Source organism: Lactuca serriola, chromosome 7, assembly GCF_051521515.1.
Source record: "Lactuca serriola cultivar US96UC23 chromosome 7, Lser_US96UC23_V15, whole genome shotgun sequence".
NCBI classification, from domain to species: Eukaryota; Viridiplantae; Streptophyta; class Magnoliopsida; order Asterales; family Asteraceae; genus Lactuca; species Lactuca serriola.
Window position 1 is genome coordinate 73,975,815 of NC_136414.1, and position 23,380 is coordinate 73,999,194.

Sequence of the window (23,380 nt, forward strand, 5' to 3'; positions counted from 1 at the left end):
ATAAACCTGTAGGTAAAACAGATTACCTACGGATTGGCTACAGAAACACCTCTGTAGGAATATAGCTCGTTGGTAATTGGTTGTGACGGACTGCCTACGGAATTTCTTACAGACTGCCTACGGAAATTTCTGATGGTAACTTACCTACAAATTACCTACAGCTACATTTACCTACGGCTTACCTACATATCCATTTTTACTACAGATTACCTACATAATTATCATCTACAGATTACCTACAGAATTGTTACCTATTGATTCCCTACGGAATCATTTTCTACAGATTGCCTACGAAATATTTTACTACAGATTGCATACGACTTTTCCAATTTGCTGCGACATATTTATCTATCAAAAATCTGTCACTAAAAGGATTTTATTAAAAAAAATTGAAATAATTGTACTAAAATCCATATTTTTTTGCCCAAAATACAAGAAAAGCTCAATACATTAGACCTAAATTTATATTCTTATTCAACCACAAAAAATAACACTCATTATAAGGAAAATTGTCAAATACATTACAAATGTTTAACAAAAACATAACGCTAAGAACTATTTATCGGATTATAAAGTGGTTTGTTCAAATGTCTCAAAATGGCCGCCATTTTCTTGTAATTGTGTTTGTCGCACATCCATTTCAGATTGTCTTTCATGCAACTGCAAATCAAATTGAGTGCTTCCGCACCACAATCGACACAACAAGAATAACCCATACATATATTGGTAAAAAGGTGAATCATTGTTTTATTAAGGATGTTAGTTGCATAAATTGGTGAAAACATAAAACATGGTTTTTTAAATTAACTAAAAATATAAGTGAAACATAATTGAATATATACCTTTGCAGACACTTCAAATTATTTTTGATAAATTTGATTTTTTGGATTCTGCAACATGAAATAAATAATTTATTACACTGCTAACACCAAATAGAAAAATATACATACATACATGATGTGTTGGCATCATTATACAAGCATATGATAGTTTAAAAGCAAATGAAGCTAACAAGATATGCCTAGTGATCGTTTATGTTCCGTGATGAAATTGAATCTTTTACAATTAACATGCTTAAAATAGAAAATAGCTTAATAGCTTTGACAACTTCACATTTTTAAAAGAGTGAACACAATTTATCAGCATAAGTTCCTAACATTTAACATAGAAGGAGAACTAAAATTGCCAACAATAGCTTAACATCTTAACACTTTGTCTAATAACATTGTTTTGAACTAAATAAATAGTTAAAACATAAACAAACACCCAACTCTTGTTGTTGACAGTAAACACCCATTAAGGTTGAACAACACACAACCAAGGTTTAAAAAACTGAAAAAAAAATGTTTCAATCGCATTGAAATATGTATAAATCGAACCTTGAGACAAACAATTTTGACTAATCGACACATTGACCACAAATCAAACATATCTTAACAGTTAACAGGGGAAGAAAAGTACAGAACTACCAACGAATATGCCGAGGACTGATTCGTGAGGTACTAACCTTCGCAAATGACGAGGAGTGTCGGAGGTACTCTGGAGAAGCAGACGACGTCGGAGGAGAAGGAGCCGACTCTGAATCGATTAACACCATATCCCTAAACATTAATTTTAGGGCTATTAGAAGGTGAATAGGACAATTATAATTACAAAGGGTGTACATCAGGACATCAAAATACATATTGATTTCTGGAGAAGATAAACTTACCGGGGAGGAAGACGCGGGTGGAAAAGGGGAGGCTAATGATGGATGAGGGTGGCGCTGGAGGTGGTGGTGTGGGAGGAACCGACGAGAGAGACATGAACCGTTATCGTTTTTCCCTTTACCTACTCCAGCAAATCGAACTTGAAGGGGAAGGGGGTGAGAAGCACGCACCTGGTGATCGATTTATGGAAGAGCTCTCATTCCCGGTTTTCTTTGATGGATTTTCATATTATTTTTTTTTTCCGATTTAACGCCTGCAAATTGGATTCTACCAAGGGGAAATGAGGTCAAATGGGGATAAATGAAACTTGGTTGGAGGCAACTGAAAAAATCAAAAGCAGCTTATATTTGGATGAAGCGTGACGTTTGATTTTTTTGGATCCGTAGGTATTTAGTTTGAAATTACCTACGGATATATGATGGAATCGAAAAATAATTAAAATTTTGATTATTTTAAAAGTTTGTTATTATTATTATTATTATTATTATTATTATTATTATTATTATTATTATTATTATTATTAAACATACTGTAACAATCCGTTTTTAAAAATAAATAATAAACCCTACAACCCGAGACGTATTTTTTATGTAATGTATTTTAACCCTAAGTCGTACTAATTACAGTGTGCACACATTAGGGTGTTAAAAGCTACATTTTATTATCGAGGGTTAAATGGTAACTGTTGGACTTAATTTGTATGGATTTATTAAAGTTGGGGGCAGATTGGTAATTTTTGGATTTAATACGAAAGGATTTTTGGGGGCATGGGCTAAAGGTTAAATTTTGGATTTAAACTGGAAAAATTTTGTAAGGAGGGGTTGATTTTGGAATTAAGGACAAAAGTTTGAAATGAGACACAAGATTAATCCCGTATCCCTTTTCCTTCTCATTTGGAAGATTGCAAACCCTAACCATACTCTTATGATAGCCGCATTCATGACCTTCCAGCCGTCACCACTCTTCTACTCGTCTTTCCGATCAGACAAGCTGCCAGGCGGCCACCTCGCCATCGAAGCGCCACCACCCCATGCCTTGCTGTCGGATGTCGGATGTTGTGGGCAACTGGAGAACCGCCGAGGGGGTTCGAAGCGGTGTTCGTCGTGAGTGGGTCATAAGCCACCGAAAACTTACCCTAAGTCCACCCGCAACCCACTTTTCTTCTCTTTCTCATTATTTTTTGTGGATACGACGTAAGAGACATCACCACTATCGTCGGCGGCCATGGAGCCGCTATTTGCGTCTTTTTGGGCGACGTTTTCCACTTAGGTGGTGGTTGTATGGTTGTATATTCGAGTGTACATGTTGATTGTTGCATTCATGGGGACTATACGTGTGTTATTTGTCTTGAAACCCACCGCCACCACCATGTGGTGGTGGCTTCTACCGCCTGGGTGGCTGTATGTGTGTCGCTTGGTGTGTGTGTGTGTGAGTACGTTTCTTTTATGTTGGGTTGTTGATTAGGTGATTTGGCCAAAGAATAGTCAAGGAAAACCACCACCACCACCACGGTGAGGTGGTGGCTGCCGCCGTGAGCCGCCATCATATATCCTATAATCATACATACATCCATGTGCACCATTGAATACATGCACATACACAAAAATGATTAAACATGAAATGAGTACTGGGTTTGATTTTGTACATGGATGTATGTATGTTTATATGATGTATAACTTTGTGAAAACAAACTAATCAATGTTTAATAATGTTGTAGAAAAAATAAAGCGAAAAAAAACGACATTTAACCCTTCGAAAATGAAAAATAAAAAATCATCCGTAGGTAATTGCCTACGGATTATCTACAGATTGTTTTTTGTATTTTTCATTTTCGAAAGGTTAAATGTCGTTTTTTTCGCTTTATTTTTTTCACAACATTTTTATACATTGATTACTTTGTTTTCACCAAATTATACATCATATAAATATACATACATCCATGTGCACAATTGTATACATACACATACACGAAAATGATTAAACTTGAAATTAGTACCAGGGTTTGATTGTGTACATGGATATATGTATGTTTATATGATGTATAACTTTGTGAAAACAAACTAATCAATGTATAACAATGTTGTAGAAAAAATAAAGCGAAAAAAAAGGACATTTAACCCTTTCGAAAATGAAAAATACAAAATCATCCGTAGGTAAGCGGCAAACAATTACCTACGGATTACCTACCGATTTTGTATCTGTAGATAATCTGTAGGAATTTAACTACAGATTGCCTACGGAATACTAAATCCGTAGGTAATTTCCTATGGATTACCTATAGATTTTTTTTTGTATTTTTCATTTTCGAAGGGTTAAATGTCGTTTTTTTCGCTTCATTTTTTCACAACATTTTATACATTGATTACATTGTTTTCACCAAATTATACATCATATAAACATACATACATCCATGTGCACCATTGTATACATACACATACACGAAAATGATTAAACTTGAAATGAGTACGAGGGTTTGATTGTGTACATGGATGTATGTATGTTTATATGATGTATAACTTTTTGAAAACAAACTAAACAATGTATAATAATGTTGTAGAAAAAATAATGTGAAAAAAAACGACATTTAACCCTTCGAAAATGAAAAATACAAGAACATCCGTAGGTAAACCGTACGCAATTACCTACAAAATTTTGTATTCCGTAGGTAATTGCCTACGGATTACCTACATTTTTTCTTTTGTATTTTTCCTTTTCGAAGGATTAAATGTTGTTTTTTTTTCATTTTTTTCACAATATTTTTATACATTGATTACTTTGTTTTCACCAAAGTATACATCATATAAATATACATATATCCATGTGCACCATTGTATACATACACATACATAAAAATGATTAAACCTGAAATAAGTACCAGGGTTTGATTGTGTACATGGATGTATGTACGTTTATATGATGTATAACTTTGTGAAAACAATCTAATCAATGTATAATAATTTTGTAAAAAATAAAGCAAAAAAAAAAACGACATTTAACCCATCAAAAATGAACAATACAAAAAATTTTGTAGGTAATCCATAGACAATACCTACAGATTACCTATGGATTTTGTATTCCATAGGTTATCGGTTGGTATTTAACTACAGGTTACATACGGAATACAAATTCTATAGGTAATCCATAGGTAATTACCTACAACTTACCTACAGATGATTTTGTGTTTTTTGTTTTTGAATGATCAAATGTCATTTTTTCGCTTCATTTTTTCATAACATTTTTATACATTAATTACATTGTTTTCACCAAGTTATAAATCATATAAACATAAATACATGCATGTGCACGATTTTATACATACACATACACAAAAATGATTAAACTTGAAACGAGTAATGGGTTCCGGCAGTGTACTTGGAATTATGTATCTTGATATGATGTATAACTTGGAGAAAACAAAGTAATCAATGTATAATAATGTTGTGAAGAAATTGAAGCCTAAAAAAAAGACATCTGATCCTTGGAAAATGAAAAATACAAAAAAAAAAAAAAAAAATCTGTAGATAATCTATAGGTAATTAGTTACTGCTTCATACATATGTTTTTTTTATTTTTCATTTTCAAATGATTGAATGTCGTTTTTTTCACTTTATTTTTTCACAACATTGTTATATATTAATTATTTTGTTTTCACCAAGTTATATATATATATATATATATATATATATATATATATATATATATATATATATATATGTCTATTTCTCATTATAATAATGAATTAATGAATAATACTAATAAAAAAAAGAGAAATGAAAATAGTTTACTATGAATAATTAAAAAGTTCCACTGTTTTTCACGTCTATAGGTTATATGTAGTTAATTGCCTACAAAATTCCTACAACACTTTTAAGTCGATTAAAAAATTGGGGTATTTCAATTTTCCATCGCTATGTCGTAGCTAAATTCCTACGAAATAACTACATCATACTAATTTGGAATTTATAGTATTATTATTTGTAGGTATGGTGTAGGTGATTAACAACGGATTACCTACAGAAATTATTTTAGTCACTAATATGTAGGTAGTTTGTAGGTGATTTAGGGAAAATATTTTAGTGGCTATGTCGTAGGCATTTCGTATGTAATTACCAACAAATTTTATTCCATAGGTAATTTTTGTAGGTAAATAAGAATTTTCTAGTAGTGTCCACATGCTTTAGCACAAATACCTGAAGACCTAAAGCACTTATATGCATCAAATACTAATGTTTTTAATTTTGTTTCTGTGAAGCTTTCCGGCAACAACAATTACCATCTTTGGAAGACACATATGTTTTCCCTCATGGACACTTACAATTTGTATGGCATTGTAGATGCAAAATTTACTCGTCCAAGAGGTTTGAACCTAGAGATGGAGAAACAATATAATATACTTGTCAAATGTTCGATCTTGGCTTCAATTAAGGAATAGCTCCTTGACATTGTTGTTGATCTTGATTCGGCCGAAGAAGTGTGAGAGATACTGATATCGTTGTATGATTCAACCATTCTAAGTTCTCAGACAACTTCTGGTACCTTTTGATATATCTGCTAATCAAACCTAATAATTATCGCTGCATGTTCATAGAGATTATCTAACAATAAAAGATCATCACAGTTGACCTAGTATTCAATGGCTACCCCTAACTTTTGTTGTCCATTGTATTTGTTGGACTAGACAAACTCTATACATATCGATGTCTCTCCTTTCACCTCAAGGGCTCTTATAGTCTTATGGTGAGAAAATCTCAACATATATAATGCTTTGACAAAACTGCAAAAATGGTCCCTATGATGTGCATTTTTTCTGAGGTTAAACCTCGATTTCTTTGGTTTCATGGTCTTTCTGGTTTTTGTTCTCTCCGAAAATTAAAATGACTATTATACCCTTTTATTTTTATTTGTACATTTTTAGTATTTGCTTTAATAAGTTTATAACTAAATATATAAAAAAGGTCTCTCTCTCTCTCTCTCTCTCTCTCTCTCTCTCTCTCTCTCTCTCTCTCTCTCTCAACAAACAAACGCTTACCATCATCAATCTTCCTTAAAGCTTTTCTAGTGTATGGGTCTAAAAATTAAAACAAATTTGACCTCAAATTGTAAGTACGTTAACCAAATTGTATTGGTAGAGCATAAAAAATGTAAAATGAATGGGTTTTGGATGACCTCCGATGGTATAGTCAAAGCAAGATTATGCCATCGATTCAAAGCAAGGACGGGAAAGCACAAGGCAGCCTTCTTAATCTCAATCAATAGATAGGTTTGCACTATACATTCAATGTGAGAGAGAGAGAGAGAGAGGTCCCCTTTTATATTTTTAGTTATTAAATTATTAAAACAAATATTAAAAATATTAAAAATAAAAGTAAAAGGATATAATAGTCAATTTAATTTTCAGAGCAACCAAAACCACATACAAACTAGGCAAAAATGATCATGAAACCAAAAAGGGCGTATTTGAACTAAAAAGCAGAAAAAATGAACAATTTTTGTAGTTTTGTCTAATACCTTTATAAACAGGTCATTTTTGGCGCAACCATATATGTTATCGTTTGCATAAATATACATACAAAAAATACGTACATACATATCTATATGTTAATATACAGATGTTAATTTATTGGACCTTTTCTTCTGTTTTACAGCAATATTTACTGGAATGATAGCCAGAAAAAGCATTTCAAGTAAGTTATCATGCTACGGAGAGACATTACATTAATCGATCTAAGAAACATGCCTACATGTTTCTTTTAATTTAGTTACCAATTGTATGTGTAAAATGTTTATTTATCACCATCCATATATATAAAAACCGTTATGGTCACATAGCCATTTAAATGAAATTTCAAAAGTGGATTCAGCTCAATCGAATCAGGAAGCAGAAACAAATCGAAGAGAATTCATCAGAAGAGAATTGCATAATTTTAACTGAAGAACCAGACACAAAATAGATCATTTGCAACAGGGAGTTGCGTCAAGCTATTGCCAAAGGAAATTGGAGTGAAGTAGCCAGCTTAATGGGTGCTACTGAAAGTTGGAAAATAATTGGTTCCAAACAATCATCAAACGTATATTATATACAAGTTAATTATAGTTTAAAAGCAACTGATATAAACTGAGTCATTTACCTACTCTTGTTGCAACCATCCAGAAGAGGAAATAAAACATACATAATGGAAAATAAAGCATCAATATGAGTAGGACAATCATGGAATAAATCCATGAAAGCATGGCTAATGGACTTGCATAAGCAGAAAACTTTCATTTGTAAAATAGGTTATATTTTGTAATGTCAGTTATATGACGAATTCAAGGGTTGTTGGGTTGTACTAACAGGTTATATATATATATATATATATATATATATATATATATATATATATATATATATATATATATATATATATATATATATATATATTACCTTATAATGTGAAGTATACTAATATTCACTACTACATAAGTGATTTAATAATGTGAACCATTCTTTATTTTTGAGGCGTTTGATGGTAAAAACCGTCTTATTAAATGTATAGAGCATTAAATAGTCCATGAACCGTTTTAAAAAAACACCATATAAATTTCCAGAAGCTTTTGTTAAGGCGGTTAATAACGAATAGCATCAAAAAAGAATTTAGTGCTACTTCATGTAAAAACATCATTAAATACGGATTTTTTGATGGTGTTTTTATAAACGAGCATCATTAAATCTTTATCTTTTGATGCTATATTTTGAAAAACGCATCAAATGAAAACGCTATGATTTTTTAGTGCTGCTTCATGTAAAAGCATCATTAAATAAGGATTTTTTGATGTTCTTTTTAATTAAATAACATCATTAAATCTTTATCTCTTTTCCTCTAAAATTTTCGTTGTAGCTTTCTAAAAGCCCTCCATAGCCGCCATCAAATTTCATACAAATCGCTTCAGTAAAACCTAAAACCGCCCTAAATCATCTCTTTCCCTCTAAAATTTTCGTTTTAGCTTTCTAATATTTTCATTGCGCGCCAGCTTTTCTCTAACTAAAATGTTAAATGACCCGGTTTAGAATAGGAAATCGGGCTTTATGCTCGAATAAATAACCCAGTTCCCTTTTTTACAATCGAGTCCTAAAAAAATAACACCCATTTCAGCAGATTTCCCACTATGGCGGTCGAAATATACTAATCTCCCCCCAAACCTAAGTTCCTCTTGCCTTCAAAAAAATTCTAATATCCCTCCGACCTAGGTTTCCCTCCCACTGAAAAATTTTGTGATTGAAATCTAACCGACCCCTCATAAATCTATGGCTTCATCAACCATTCATATTCCTAAACGTTACTGGTTATCTCTATTTCGAATCTGATGAAACCACTAAATCCTCTGCTTCTTCATAAACCAGAATTTACTCCTAAGAATTCATCATCATCTCTTTTACTTCGACTAAACTTCTCCTTAGTGCAAAACCTTAAATATGTCCATCCTTGTAGCAGTAGATTTTAGGGCGCCAGGATTCAGTCTCAAAATGAACGCAATCAAGTATGTCCTACACCTTCTGCATCAACTTCTTCCAACTATAGTATTTTTCCCTAAAAAAGGCTATGGAAGGTACGCAATATTGATCACATTAACTATTCAATTAAAGAGCATTATTCAATTTGGTGATTTTTTTCGATTTCATCAAGTATAGTTGAAATAATCATCTTTTGTGTTGTTTTTCTTTTATTTAAACCGGGATTTCTATGACTTTTCAAGGAGGATCGATAGATATAAGAAAAGTGATTCAACATGAAGATTATATTAGAGGATGTGGAACATATTTACAATTAGGAAGCAGAAGTAAAGAAGGAAATGATGATGGGAAGAGAGATGCTAGCAATGAAGAGAGGAGGTGTTTGATCAAGAAAATTAGTGCATATCTGAGCATGGTTTACTAGAACATCTTGCAAGAAAGAAACATCAAGCCAAAGTGGCATATTTGACAACCGAAAACTCTGTCAAATCCATGGAGTCTGCTGAGAACTCATCTGAATATGTTCCAAATGATTCAAAAAAAGATTGATGATATTTTATGTTGCCATTAGTATTGTGTTTTAAAAGGCGGTTAATTTTCTAATGTTGTTCAATAACAGCATCAAAAAATAAGTCTATTTTATGAAGCTATATTTTATAAGGCGGTTTTGGACAACATCAAAAAATAAGTCTATTTTATGAAGCTATTTTTATGAGGCGGTTTTGGACATTTTCTAAGGCAGTTGTAGAACCGCCTCAAAAAACAACACTATTTTATGATGCTATATTTTTTGAAGCGGTTGAATAACCGCATCAAGAAATAAAATAAAAAAAAAACCGCTTTATTAAACCTCTTCTGTACTAGTGGTTTTAAAAGTCCCTGGCTCTCTTGACTATCCTTTCACAAATATCACCCATAACTAAAAGATGAAAAACCATAATAAAAAGAGGATTACAAAGAGATTATATATATATATATATATATATATATATATATATATATATATATATATATATATAAACTTACCTAGATATATAAGTGTTTCCCAATAATCCAGCCCCATTGAAAAGAGGATTACAAAGAGATTATATATATATATATATATATATATATATATATATATATATATATATATATAGAGAGAGAGAGAGAGAGAGAAAGAGAGAGAGAGAGAGAGTTAGGTTCATATATAAACGATAAGTATTGTGTGATTGTACGATCAATTCTGGACCAATCATTCATATAAGGGCAAGTTAGACAATTTACATAATATTAATAAATACATATTGATTAATTAGTTAAATTACCTAAATTAAAAACTTATATTTATGGAATGAAACCTACAGAACTCGATTTTCCCTTATTACCTTTTACAAATTAGAATGAAACCTACAGACAATTTACATAATATTAATCAATTCATTTCATTGTATAGTTTAGGTGTTTTTTTTTTCATTTTCTTCTTTGAAAAAGTTGGCACGTTTGCTTTTTTTTTTTTTCATTTATAAATTTTTTCCGTTCATTTATTTTACATCTTTTATGACCTTTGTTTCATCAACTGACACGGTGCAAGTGATGAACGGTTGAATTCTTCATGTGCAAAGAAGTTGGTGAGCTAATAATCTTACATTAATGCCTCTTTTTTTTACAAAATATTATTTCATATGGCTGTATATAATTCTAAAAATGATTTTATTGTTTCTTCCAAAAACCAAATGTTAGCCTATAATTCGAGAAGTGCAATAAAATATTAATACTTTTATTAATCAACACATTCTAGAAGAATTTTATTTTTACTCTTAAAGAATGAATTCTAGTTCTTAAAGAATTCACAATGCCTGATGGTGGTGGTTTTCGATAATGAGATCTTGATGGGGACATTTTTATGCAGGTGAATGGAAGGATATGACGGTGATGCACGCGGTAATAGACATCAATCGAAGAAACAACCATCGACATCCTCCTATTTAGACCAACAAACAACCACCGCCAAAACACAACCCATGTTCATCACCATCTTTTGCATATATTATTTTAGGATGATTATTCTTTTATAATTAATATTCTTTTAGAATGCACTTTACTCTTCAAGAATTTCTTCACATTCCTTTCAAGAACGTCTCTTATTCCTTTTTCAAGAATGTATTTTATTCTTTCAGAAATATCATTATTTATTTTTTTAATTCTTAAAGATTGTACTTGTATCATATTTTGAGACTATATGCAATTTAGTTTTATTCTTTAAGAATACTTCTGATTTGTGAAATTCATTTTAATTCATTCTTGACACATCATATTTTTTGAAGAACATTTAGAATTTAGTAGACAATGAATATAATTAAGATTTATTCTTTAAGAATGTCTATTATTATATTTGTAATTTGCAATAAGAATTCTTAGTATTTGATGTAAATCGTTGTTTTTCAAAATATATATTCGTATTCTTTAAGAATGTTGATTTTACAAAATATATTTTGAATAAAAGAACTATAAAAGTTCATAAGAATAAACAAGAAAACAAATGTGAACGTGTTGATAAAAGTCGTATTCCAGAAAATCTAACAATTTGAAAATATTCAATATATTCCAAGATTTCATCTCAACTTTTATTAATTAATTTGAATTAGTTGCCTAAAATATAAAGAATATTAAACTTCTCTCTCTTAATAAAATGTCAAATTTGCCCTATTAATTAATTAAGTCAAATTATATAGTAATTGCTATTCCATGATAATAATATGTACCTAAAGATCATAATCATTCATTCATTTTAATCTAGAGGTCACAATTTGGTTATACATTTACACAATACTTATGATTCATATTTAATCCTAACCCTATATATATATATATATATATATATATATATATATATATATATATATATATATATATATATATATATATATATATATATATATATATATATATATTACAAACTTACCTGGATATATAAGTGTTTCCCAGTAATCCAGCCCCATTAAAAAGTTTTAGCTATTGCCAGAAGTACATTATAATTTTCCACAGCAAACCCTGGAAAAGTTTTGACTAATTCCGCTGCTAAATCTACAAGCATATTCGAAAAACTGTGAATATTTAAAGCAGTAAATCTTTGGATCATCGTATTTCTATGATATATATTGGGTACGCACCATATTTCTTTGCAGAAACAGCATTAACAAGAAGGTTAATGCCTAATTTTAGACCAAGGATAACAGAATCCTCTAAAAGAAGAGTCCTTTTCTGGTCTTTTATAATATCGTACCCAACTTTCAACAAAAAATCAATGGTGTCAAGATGCATATTTTGATAAGCTTTATCCAAATGTGTTTGACTTTTATGGTCTGTAATTTCCAACAAACATTTGTCATTCTTAATCAAGACTGTTGCTTCTTCTTTGTTTCCAACGATTGCAGCAATGTGCAGGGTTGTGCTTCCATCCAAATTTACCATTTTTTGTAAGTTTACTTCTTTTATTAACTGTAATATTTCTTTGACTATATTGTTACGACCTAATCCAACCGCTATATGAAGCGTGGTGTTCCCATCACTGTTTATTGCCTCTGTCAATGCACTTTTATCATGATTTAGTTTGGACACTACTAATTAAGCATATCGAGAAGAAAATGAAGGAACAGAAAGCAGCAAAAGAAGTTCTAAAATTCGTATGTGATGAAATAGACAAGTTGAAATTCTCTGATGCTCATCCTTACTATATATTACACCAGACCAATTCTTGAGGCTGCATGTCATGATATTTATGAGGTTGTTGATGAGATCGATTTTAATGAGATCCCCAGAAGCTATTCGATATAAAGATGAGAGTGGGTATGTCGTTATACAGTTAGGAATTATATACCGTTCAGAAGAAGTCTACAACCTTATCTATACCATTGGGGAGCGTCAGAGTGTTTACAAAATGATCGAAGATTCTTCTAAGAACAATATGTTGCACTTGGTTGGAAGATTACCTCCTTTGCAAAAACTCAGACATAGAACAGGCCTAGCATTACAACTACAGAGAGAGCTTCACTGGCGCCAGGTACATCCAAAATGAATTCTTAACCATTGTTGTAGCTAGGGAAATAATATATATATATATATATATATATATATATATATATATATATATATATATATATATATATATATATATATATATATATATATATATATATATGGTTAGACAAAATATGAATTACAAATATTTTATGAATGTGTGACCAAATCTTGTCTATTAGATTAAAAGAATAGAATGTTGTGATCTTAACATACATGATATTAAAATGGAATAACATCTATTATATAATTACATCTAATTAATTATAGGGTTTAGGTCATTTTTGGTCACTTAACTTTTGGTTTTGTGCTAATTTGGTCACTTAACTATTTTTAAGTTTTAAAAGGTCGTCAAACTTTTGATTTTGTGCTCATTTAGTCACTTAACTTTTGGTTTGATCACATTTAGTCATCTAACTTTTAGATTTGTGTTCATTTAGTCACCTAACTTTTAAAATTATGCTCATTTAGTCACTAAACTTTTAAAAAAATTTAAAAGTTTAGTGACTAAATGAGCATAATTTTAAAAGTTTGGTGACTAAATGTGATCAAAACAAAAGTTAAGTGACTAAATGAGCACAAAGCCAAAAGTTTGATGACCTTTTAAAACTTAAAAAGAGTTAAGTGACCAAATAAGCACAAAACCAAAAGTTAAGTGACCAAAAATGACCTAAACCCTTAATTATAAAGACAAATACATCATTTAATTAAGTGAGAGAAAGAAATGAAATGACTTACATTTTAGGATACTAAGTCAAATTATTTAATAAACATAAAATCAAATCAAATCTTTGATTTTATTCAACACTTAAATTCAATATGATTTTTTTAGTATACGATTCTGTACATTCAAATATGTTTAGGAGTTATTTTCAGATATTTTGCTTTCATTCTTAAAGATATGACTTCATTCAACACATTCAAAATTGTTTTCTAGAGATTTTAATATCTATTATTATTTGACAAAATTGCAAAAATGGTCCTTATGGTATGCATTTTTTTGGAGTTTTAGTCCAAACCCCGACTTTTTTGGATTAGTGGTCCTTTTGAGCTAGTTTCGTTGCGGATTTGGTCCCTCGGTAAACTGAAATGACGTTAATACCCTTGGGGTATTTATTTTCTATTTTTCTTTCATTTTTCTTAAATCTAATAATTATTTATTTATTTAAAAAATAAAAAAATAAATGGGTCTCTCTCTCTCTCAATGACCCATTTGCAAATAAACTGATAATCCCCATCCATAATCAAAATCCAGCAAGAACAAGATAGTATAATAGAGGATCTGCTACATTTGTTTAGAGATTCAGTTGACCACCATAACCCCTCATCTTTCTGTCTAAAAAGTCCATGCGGCACTCCCAAGCATCTTCCATCGATAGAGGTTTAGATCCGGCGTTTCCCTTTGAAATCGTCTCCAGATTCTCCTACATCTCGGTGTCGTACATCTTCTAGCGGTGTCTTGATGTTCATCTCCTACAACTGCACCATCATCGGAGAAGACTGTAGAGAAGGTGATGTCGACAGAGTCCCGTAATGCACACCTCCGAAAAAAGAAAATGGCAAGCCGCTCGTTACAGTAAGGTGGGTTTGAACCATATTGTGTGGAAACTCTGATGGAGGTGCTTGTTTTGCAAATGGATGGCCGACAAGAAGGTGGGTGGTGGTCACCAATTGGGGGAGGGTGTCTATCTCATCGCTTCAGATTTAGATCCCAACTCCTTAACACATCAATGTGTACTTAGGTTTAGCAAATTCCTCTGCTGTACACCCATGTTTCACAATCGAGTTTGATACTAAACATATTGCATCGTTTAAGTTAATGCTGGAAGTGATCGATGTGTACTTAGGTTTATAGTGATTATTGTTCAAATTTTCTTTGTTGATTTACAATATGTTGCAGTCTGGAAAAGGCAAGCCTTGGTGATGATCTTTATAGAACACTGAATATAATCTCTTCTTCAACCATCGGGATGCTGAACTTACTCAACTTAAAATCTGAACAGGCTGCTATTAAGACTATTAATAGACTAGAAACAGTGATATATGCATGGAAAGAAAAAATTATGGAACAAACCAGTGCATCAAAATCACCGCCAAGAGCAAGAACATCATGGTCCTTAAAGGATCCTTCCATGGAGCTTGATAAGATAGAGTTCTTGATAAAACAAGTTGAAGTTCTTTTGCAGCAAATCAGAATCAGACACCTTAACCTTCCTCAAACATTTCTGGATGTGCGATTTTGGAAGCATATTCTCATGTTCTTGGAAACTTGGCATTCAACATACTTTCTGGAATCAGGGACATTGCTTAAATTGGAACTGGATGCAACAAGGAATAGACGAGAGCGAGAATGGAAGTGCTAAAATTGGTTTTAAAGATAACATCGTCGGAGAAGACAACTTCACCGGAAGAGGCAGTGGTTAGGGAAGTGAGGGGTAGCATCAAGGATGAGAGAGAGAGTGAGTGAGTGAGTGAGGCCTTCTTATTATTTTGATTATTAAAATAAATAAATAATTATTAGATTTTAAAAAATGAAAGAAAATTAGAAAATAAATATCCCAAGGGTATTATAGTCATTTCAATATTTAGAGGGACCAAATCTGCAATGAAACTAGCTCAAAAGGACTACTAATCCAATAAAGTCATGGTTAGGACCAAAACCTCAAAAAAATGCATACCACAGGGACCATTTTTGCAGTTTTGTCTTATTATTTTATAGTATCCATTCACATAATTCTTATTCATTTTATCCTTCCTTTTCTTTACAATTACATTTAAGTCTTTAAAAATGTGTTTATTTATAAATGATTGTTTTGTAATCGATGGACCACTATTGTCATAAGAATCATATAATGAAAGAGAAGAATACATAAAATATATGTGTAAAATCTAACATTATCGAAAGAACGAAAATAAATTACAATTTCAAATGTCATTCTCATGAGAATGACCAAAAATACAAGTACAGATCGAAATTCTCCTACGAATGAATGAATTAAAATACAAAATAAATAAATAAATAAATAAATTACTAGTGCAGTTATGAAATTTTCATGAGAATGATATAGATTAAATGGTTAATGTAACTTGCCAAAATGGATGTTGATGTATTCTTCAAGAATATGTTGTTGATTCATTCTTCAAAAATATAATGTTGATGCATTCTTCAGGAATATGTTGTTGATTCGTTATTTAAAAATATATTGTTGATTCATTCTTTAAGAATATGTCGCATTCTGAAAGAATATGTTCTTGATGCATTCTTGGTGAAGTCAGAAGTAATGGAAGTAAGGCCGATGATAAGTGATTAACCTTAAAATGATGCATTGTAGGATTTAATTTGTATGGTATTTAATTTAATTAATCAAATTACTCTAATACCCTTACCAAATGATTTGACCATATTTAGTTATACATTCACAAATACTTATAGGTTATATATATCCTAACTCTCTATGTGTGTGTGTGTGTGGGTGTATATATATATATATATATATATATATATATATATGGGATTGCTCAAATAAAAATAGTAAGTAGTGTGAGAACGTAAAAACACTATTTTTTGTTATTATTCTACAATGAATTTTGTATCCACAATTTTATATCATTACTAAGTAACGAATAACAGAATAGTCAAAAGTTATAACTAAAACTAGAATTTACTATAAAAATGCACAAACATAAATTTATAATAGAATAATAACATTCTAATGAATATATGAATAATAAGACGTTGATATTAATATTAGAATTACTTCAACAATACACATATACAACATTTATTATAGAATAATAATATAAACATAGTGTTTTTACGTTCTCACACTATTTACTGTTTTTATTTGAACTTACTTCTTTATCTATCTCTTTCTTTCTTTCTTTCTCTCTCTCTCTCTCTATATATATATATATATATATATATATAAATATATATATATATATATATATGTATATATATATGTATATATATATATATATATATATATATATATGACTATGTTATAATTTGGATGGACAACTATTGTGTGGACGTGTGGCCAATGCTATTTGATGAGAATTATTAAGAAAATAGGCTGTTTAGTAACGTAAATGCGTTCAAACTCACACAACTGTTGTCATTTTCATTTATTCTCACTAATTCTTATTCATTGTAGTTCTCACACATCGTTCTCCACTCATTTTCATTCTTACAGAATACGACTTAATAAACATTTTGACAACATTATGATAGAACGAGAATAATAATAAAAAAAAAGTTTATAATAATCTTATGGAAATTTTAACTAGTGAGAATGTGTGATAATTACAATAGTTTTGTAAGATTGAATGTGTTCACATTATCAAACAACATATTTTCTTTGTCTTTCTTGCATAATAGCATTTTCCACACGTCTGCATAATAGATGTCAATCCACATTTGAACCTATATATATATATATATATATATATATATATATATATATATATATATATATATATAATAGCAAAAATAACGGGTTAAATTTATTTTACAGGAAGTGGAGAATCACGTGTTTCCCAGTTGCACTACTAAAGAGATCACTTTTAAGGAGACACCAAATAAGGTGTTCAAAAGGGAGCATGAAAATTTGGTGAAGGAAGCAGAAAAAAGTATGAAAGCAGTAGCACTAATTACCACAATCGTGTTTGCCGCAACCATTACAGTACCAGGTGGAAGCAATCAAGAAACAGGCATCCCCATGTTTTAAAAAAAATTGCTTTCAAGATCTTTGCAATATCAGATGCAATCTCACTATTTGCATCAAGCTCAACATTACTGATGTTCTTGTCGATCCTTACAGGAAGTTTTGATAAGAAAGATTTTCTATTCATTTTGCCAAGACGATTGATGGTTGGTCTTTGCGCCTTGATGCTATCTACAATTGCCATGATGGTGGCCTTTGGGGCAACATTGTTCCTTGTCTTTTTTCATGAAATACCATGAATGTTTGCTCCAATTTGTGTATTATCTTCCATGCCAATTGAAACTTGAAGACATATGACATACAACTTTTGGTGCTCTTCAAATCCCCCTCATTGTAGATCGTTATAGGTCGACATATGGAGGCAAATCGATCTTGAAGAGATTCAAGAGTCAAGCGATGAAGGAACCTCTAACACTGGCGCTCAACTCGAGGAGGAAACTTCGGTTGAACCGATTGACAAATCATTACCTCTTAGACGTTCTAGTAGAGTTAGTGTTCCTCCCGTGTTGTATGGTTTTCATATAACAAGCGAGGGTGATACGTATATTAGTGATAGTACACTAATAAATTTAAATGAACCTAACAGCTACCAGGAAGCCATGGCAGGCCCGGAGTCTGCAAAGTGGAAAGAGGCGATGGACTGCGAGATTCAGTCCATGTATGATAACCATGTTTGGAGCTTGATTAATCATGTACCAGGTCGTAAGATGGTCGGGTGCAAATGGGTCTTCAAGAAGAAGACCGACATGGATGGGAATGTGCACACTTATAAGGCGCGATTGGTTGCGAAGGGATTTACTCAACCTCCGGGAGTTGACTATGGTGAGACATTCTCACCAGTTGCGAAGATAAAGTCTATTAGGATGATGTTGGCCATTGCTGCATTTCATGATTATGAAATATGGCAAATGGATGTCAAAACCGATTTCCTTAATGGGAAGTTGGTTGAGGATCTTTACATGGCTCAGCCAGAGGATTTTGTCAATGCAAAGCATCCCAATAGAGTGTGTAAACTTGAGAAGTCCATTTATGGACTTAAGCAAGCGTGTCGCAGATGGAATCTTTGTTTCGATGAGAAAGTCAAAAAGTTTGGTTTTCTGCGAAGCGAGGAAGAATCATGTGTATATGTCAAAGCTAGTGGGAGTATAGTAAGCTTCCTCGTATTGTATGTCAATGACATACTACTCATAGGAAATGACGTCCCGATGCTGCAGGAAGTAAAGTCCTGGCTTGGGAAGTGCTTCGCTATGAAGGACCTCAGAGAGGCTGCCTATAATTTGGGAATAAGGATAGTGAGAAACAGGAGTAAAAAACTAATAGGACTTAGTCAAAATACTTACTTGGACAAGGTACTAAAACGTTTTAGTATGGAGAATTCCAAGAAAGGGGAGTTACCAATCCAATGTAATGCCAAGTTGAGTAAGACTCAAAGTCCGAGTATCGAAGTCGAGATAGCAGAGATGAGTCGAGTACCTTACATTTTCGTAGTTGGCTCGATCATGTATGTTATGACTTGTACTCGCCCTGATGTGTCCTTCGCTTTGAGCATGGTCAGCAGATATCAAGGGAACCCTGGCAAAGCATAGTGGACCGCAGTCAAGAATATTGTTAAGTACATTCGGAGGACTAAGGAATGGTTTCTAGTCCTCAGTGGGAGTGATGACTTAAAGGTGCGAGGGTATAGTGACACCAGTTTTCAAACCGATAGAGACAACTATTGTTCACAGTCGGACTGAGTCTTTACCCTTAATGGAGGAGCGGTGACTTGGAAATTTTCCAAGCAAGAGACCGTAGTTGATTCAACGTGCAAATCAGAGTACATTGCAGCAAGCGAAGCGTCAAAAGAGGCAATATGGCTGAATTTCATTGGAGACCTTGGAGTTGTGCCAGCCATACAGGAGCCTATGAAAATCTTCTGTGATAATGAAGGAGCGGTTGCCTGGACCATGGAACCGAGGGATCATGGTAGATCTCGACATATCGACAGAAAGTATCACTTTATTCGACATCGGGTAGAAGAAGGACTCCTCATAGTAAAGAGGGTATCGTCGGAGGATAACCTAGCCGATCCGCTTACGAAGGGACTGAGTAGGGTTAAGCACTTGCAGTTGCAGCACGTTAGGAGCATTGGGCTGAAGGACGATATTAGTTTAGATTAGATAGTTTGGAAATGTGGAATAGATAAATCTAATTGACATTCACTGATTAAATAAATGAGTATTATTTATTACTAAAGTTACTGTCTTATGTTAATTACTTATCTATTGTTTCATTTTGCATGTTTTGACTTCCTGGATAATAGATTATTCGAACGGTCCACAGTCATTCATATGTTGGAAGTAGCTATGAATAAAGACTATCATGAATTGGTGTTTAGATTGTCTAAAATGTATTAGACATAGCAAAAGGTTGCTACAATATCATAAGTGCTTATGAACAAGTTTTGAGAATTGGAATAAACTCACACTTGCTGGAATTACTTCATGGAATTTATCACGAGTGATCGCAAGATGATAATATCATATGGTCTTAAAACCTAGATATATGGTTTATTGTTTGCCGAATGGTTATGCATTGATAATGCGAAAACGCATCGGTAACTTGATGTTATCACTACAACAAAAATTGCCTTTAATGACGTGCAAACAACGACACTCGCAGATTGAGGATACGCATTCTTGTGTGTTCATAAAAAAAGTAATGTCAGGTTTCCAAAAACTGAAGTATAGAGGACACGAATTTTGGTGTACCCTTAAATTAGTGTCTAAAAAAACACGGAGGGCACCTTTTATAAATAGTGTGTCGTCTAGGATTGTCGTTTTATAATATTTTAATGAAACACGCGTCTCCATCCATATAGCATCTCTGTATACCTAAGGAGGGAAATGAAATCCCAAAAATCAAAAGCCCTGTTGATTCTCCTCTCCCTTGTTTCCATCAGTTGTGCTATTGATTTTTTGATTCATTCACACTCTAAAACAAGTACATACATCACTCTCTTATCATTCTCCTTTAATTTCTTACTCTTGCAATTAAGGATTTAGGGTTTTTTCATATTACCGTTCCAATTTTTTTTGTTCAGGTTTGGATTTTAGTCAAATTGCATCCCTAAAGGAAAGTCTAATGCGTCGAGTTGTCGGCCCATGGTGTCGACAGTCCGTCTCACCATCCCAGCTGGCGGAGGAATACATGGACCACCGGTAGTAGGTCAATAAAAAGTCAACGCTTGCACCCAGAAATACATATCGGAAGACCTGATTGCTGGTACTGTGATGTTTTCAAAGACAAACTTTTGAGATGAGTGTTCGTTTCCCTTTAGTGACCCAATTTCTTAAAAACGTTGGTGGAATTGACTCCGGGAGTGGGCGTGCAGGTCATGTTGTTGCATCAACCGTAACCATAAAACACATCTATGAAATCGCAAAGGTGAAGCAAGTAGATCTGTAGTCCAATTTCTTCCACATCGAGCCTCACACTAACTGGTTCGGTGACTGTAACTCCCTTGAATGTAGCGTCGATCAACAACTACGAACCCTAATCGATAATTGCATGGATAAGGTACTTGTTGGCTATTAAATTCTATTCATCTTAATTTCCCCTTGCATATATGTTTTTCATTAGTTCTTTATTTGTATAATCAACCACTTTCTCCCAAAGATGAAAGGATTGTTTCTCCAGATGCAACCCTCACAGGGTCCATGAGAAATATATCCAACTAATTATTGGAAGAGCATTATTGAAAGCCTAACTGTGTTCTTGATACATTTAGATTTTTCGTGCTCATGAGTTTGAGGAACATGCTGATGGAAAACTAGGCTTTTATTACTTATTTGTGTTACATTTTTGTTACTTCCTTTTGTTACTTCTTTTTATTACATTTTCTTGTAATCTGCAGGGGGCTTTCAAGGAAACATGGACAGGGGTAAAACAGACAACAATCATCATATGAAGCTTATGCACTTGTATCTATTTACAACAAGGTGCAGACCACTGCTCTTATATCTTTTCTTTTGTCCTATTCCTTAAGTAGTAACAGCCTTTTTCTTGGATTTTGTAAATTATGAAAATCATGACATGTTTGCATCTGTGGAGACAATTTGGAGATAAGAGACTATGAGTTTTGCAATTTTTGAAATCAAGATCATTGATTGTTCTTCATCTCTAGAATATGATTTTCTCCATTGTATGATAAAACCCTCCAAGACAGCCATTACCGGATCAATATCATAAGTTTGATGATGGTCACCAGAAGAGTCATGATCATGTGAAGGTAATAACAATATCAAATCATTTGGTGTTGCCTCCTCTAACTGAAAGCTACATTTCCTAATGAGTATCATACCTATGGATGGAGATGCCCCTAAAATATTCACCATGCTAAGGAGTCTCAGTAGGAATCGAACTGAAACTGATCCTCTATCTTCTGGAATAAGGCTTACAATTATCTCAAGTTGTTTCTTTCTATTTAAAGATTCTTCTTGAGTGATTTGAGAAGATGTTGATGTTTCAGGCTGATCAGATCTACCCCTTGTAACATCTGGAAGCCAATGAAATGTATAAACATGCAAAGCTTCACCTATAAGCTTTGGTGGAATCATGTCTGTTGACCTTACAGTATTAATGACACATCTGAATAGGTCTATATTAAGGTCTGATATGTCTTCTGTCCACCAATCTTTGGGTGCAGATTTTTGCTTCTTTTGAAATTGGTAATTTCAGGAAGAGTTGTTGATGGAAGAAGCCCAAGTAGGTCTCATGTAAGGTAAAAAGATGTAAATGCCCTTATCATTGAAAATAGCATCCGCAAATTTTTTTTTTGTCTATTTAAAGTTGATGTTTTGTTAGGAACTTGATGGACTATTCACTATTCTATACGTGTTTGTTACTATTCACTAGCAAAATACAACCAGGTTGACTTTTTCTCCTTTTCTTCTTTAATAATATTTTTTACTTTATTATAAAAATTAAGTTAGAAAACAATAAGTCAAGAAAATGAGTCTATACAATATGTTATTCAAGACAGTTTTTAACGAAAATTATTGATGGATGATATTATCAGCTTTTGAGAATTGAAAAAGAGCTTGGTTCAGAGGTAGTTTATGCAGGAGCAAACTTCTGGAAGCCAGTGGAACCTTAATAGATTTGTGTTGACAGATATGAGGAAGAGTTGTCTATAAACAATTACCAATCTATAATAAGCACAATTTAAGCAAAATTAGCCTACCAAGCAATATCTTGACTTTAACTAATTACTGACATCTACCAATCTATTGAAACTGTTTACTTTATGTGCAAAATGAGTGTACTGAAATTTATCATATGCTGGAGCCTCAACAACTTTACAAACCTTCAAAACATTATTATAATTATAATAATTATTATTAGAGTAGTTG

The 23,380-nt window shown here is 32.3% G+C and overlaps 1 protein-coding gene and 1 long non-coding RNA gene across 2 annotated transcripts; both read right to left on the reverse strand.

The window, feature by feature from the left end:
• Positions 1-450: 450 nt before the first annotated feature.
• LOC145062293 (uncharacterized) lies at positions 451-2,031 on the reverse strand. Its single transcript, XR_013687522.1, has 3 exons — positions 1,712-2,031; positions 1,508-1,601; positions 451-890 (listed from the first exon to the last, which is right to left on the reverse strand). It is a non-coding gene; the product is annotated as an uncharacterized LOC145062293 (long non-coding RNA).
• A 20,023-nt stretch (positions 2,032-22,054) lies between these two features.
• LOC145064098 (BTB/POZ domain-containing protein At5g47800-like) lies at positions 22,055-22,585 on the reverse strand. Its single transcript, XM_079011613.1, has one exon. The coding sequence runs from the start codon at positions 22,583-22,585 to the stop codon at positions 22,055-22,057; it is 531 nt and encodes a 176-aa protein (XP_078867739.1).
• Between the last annotated feature and the right edge of the window lie 795 nt (positions 22,586-23,380).

Coding starts and splice junctions, on each gene's coding strand:
- LOC145064098 (XM_079011613.1), bottom strand. CDS start 22,585: ATGATTCCACCAAAGCTTATAGGTGAAGCTTTGCATGTTTATACATTT.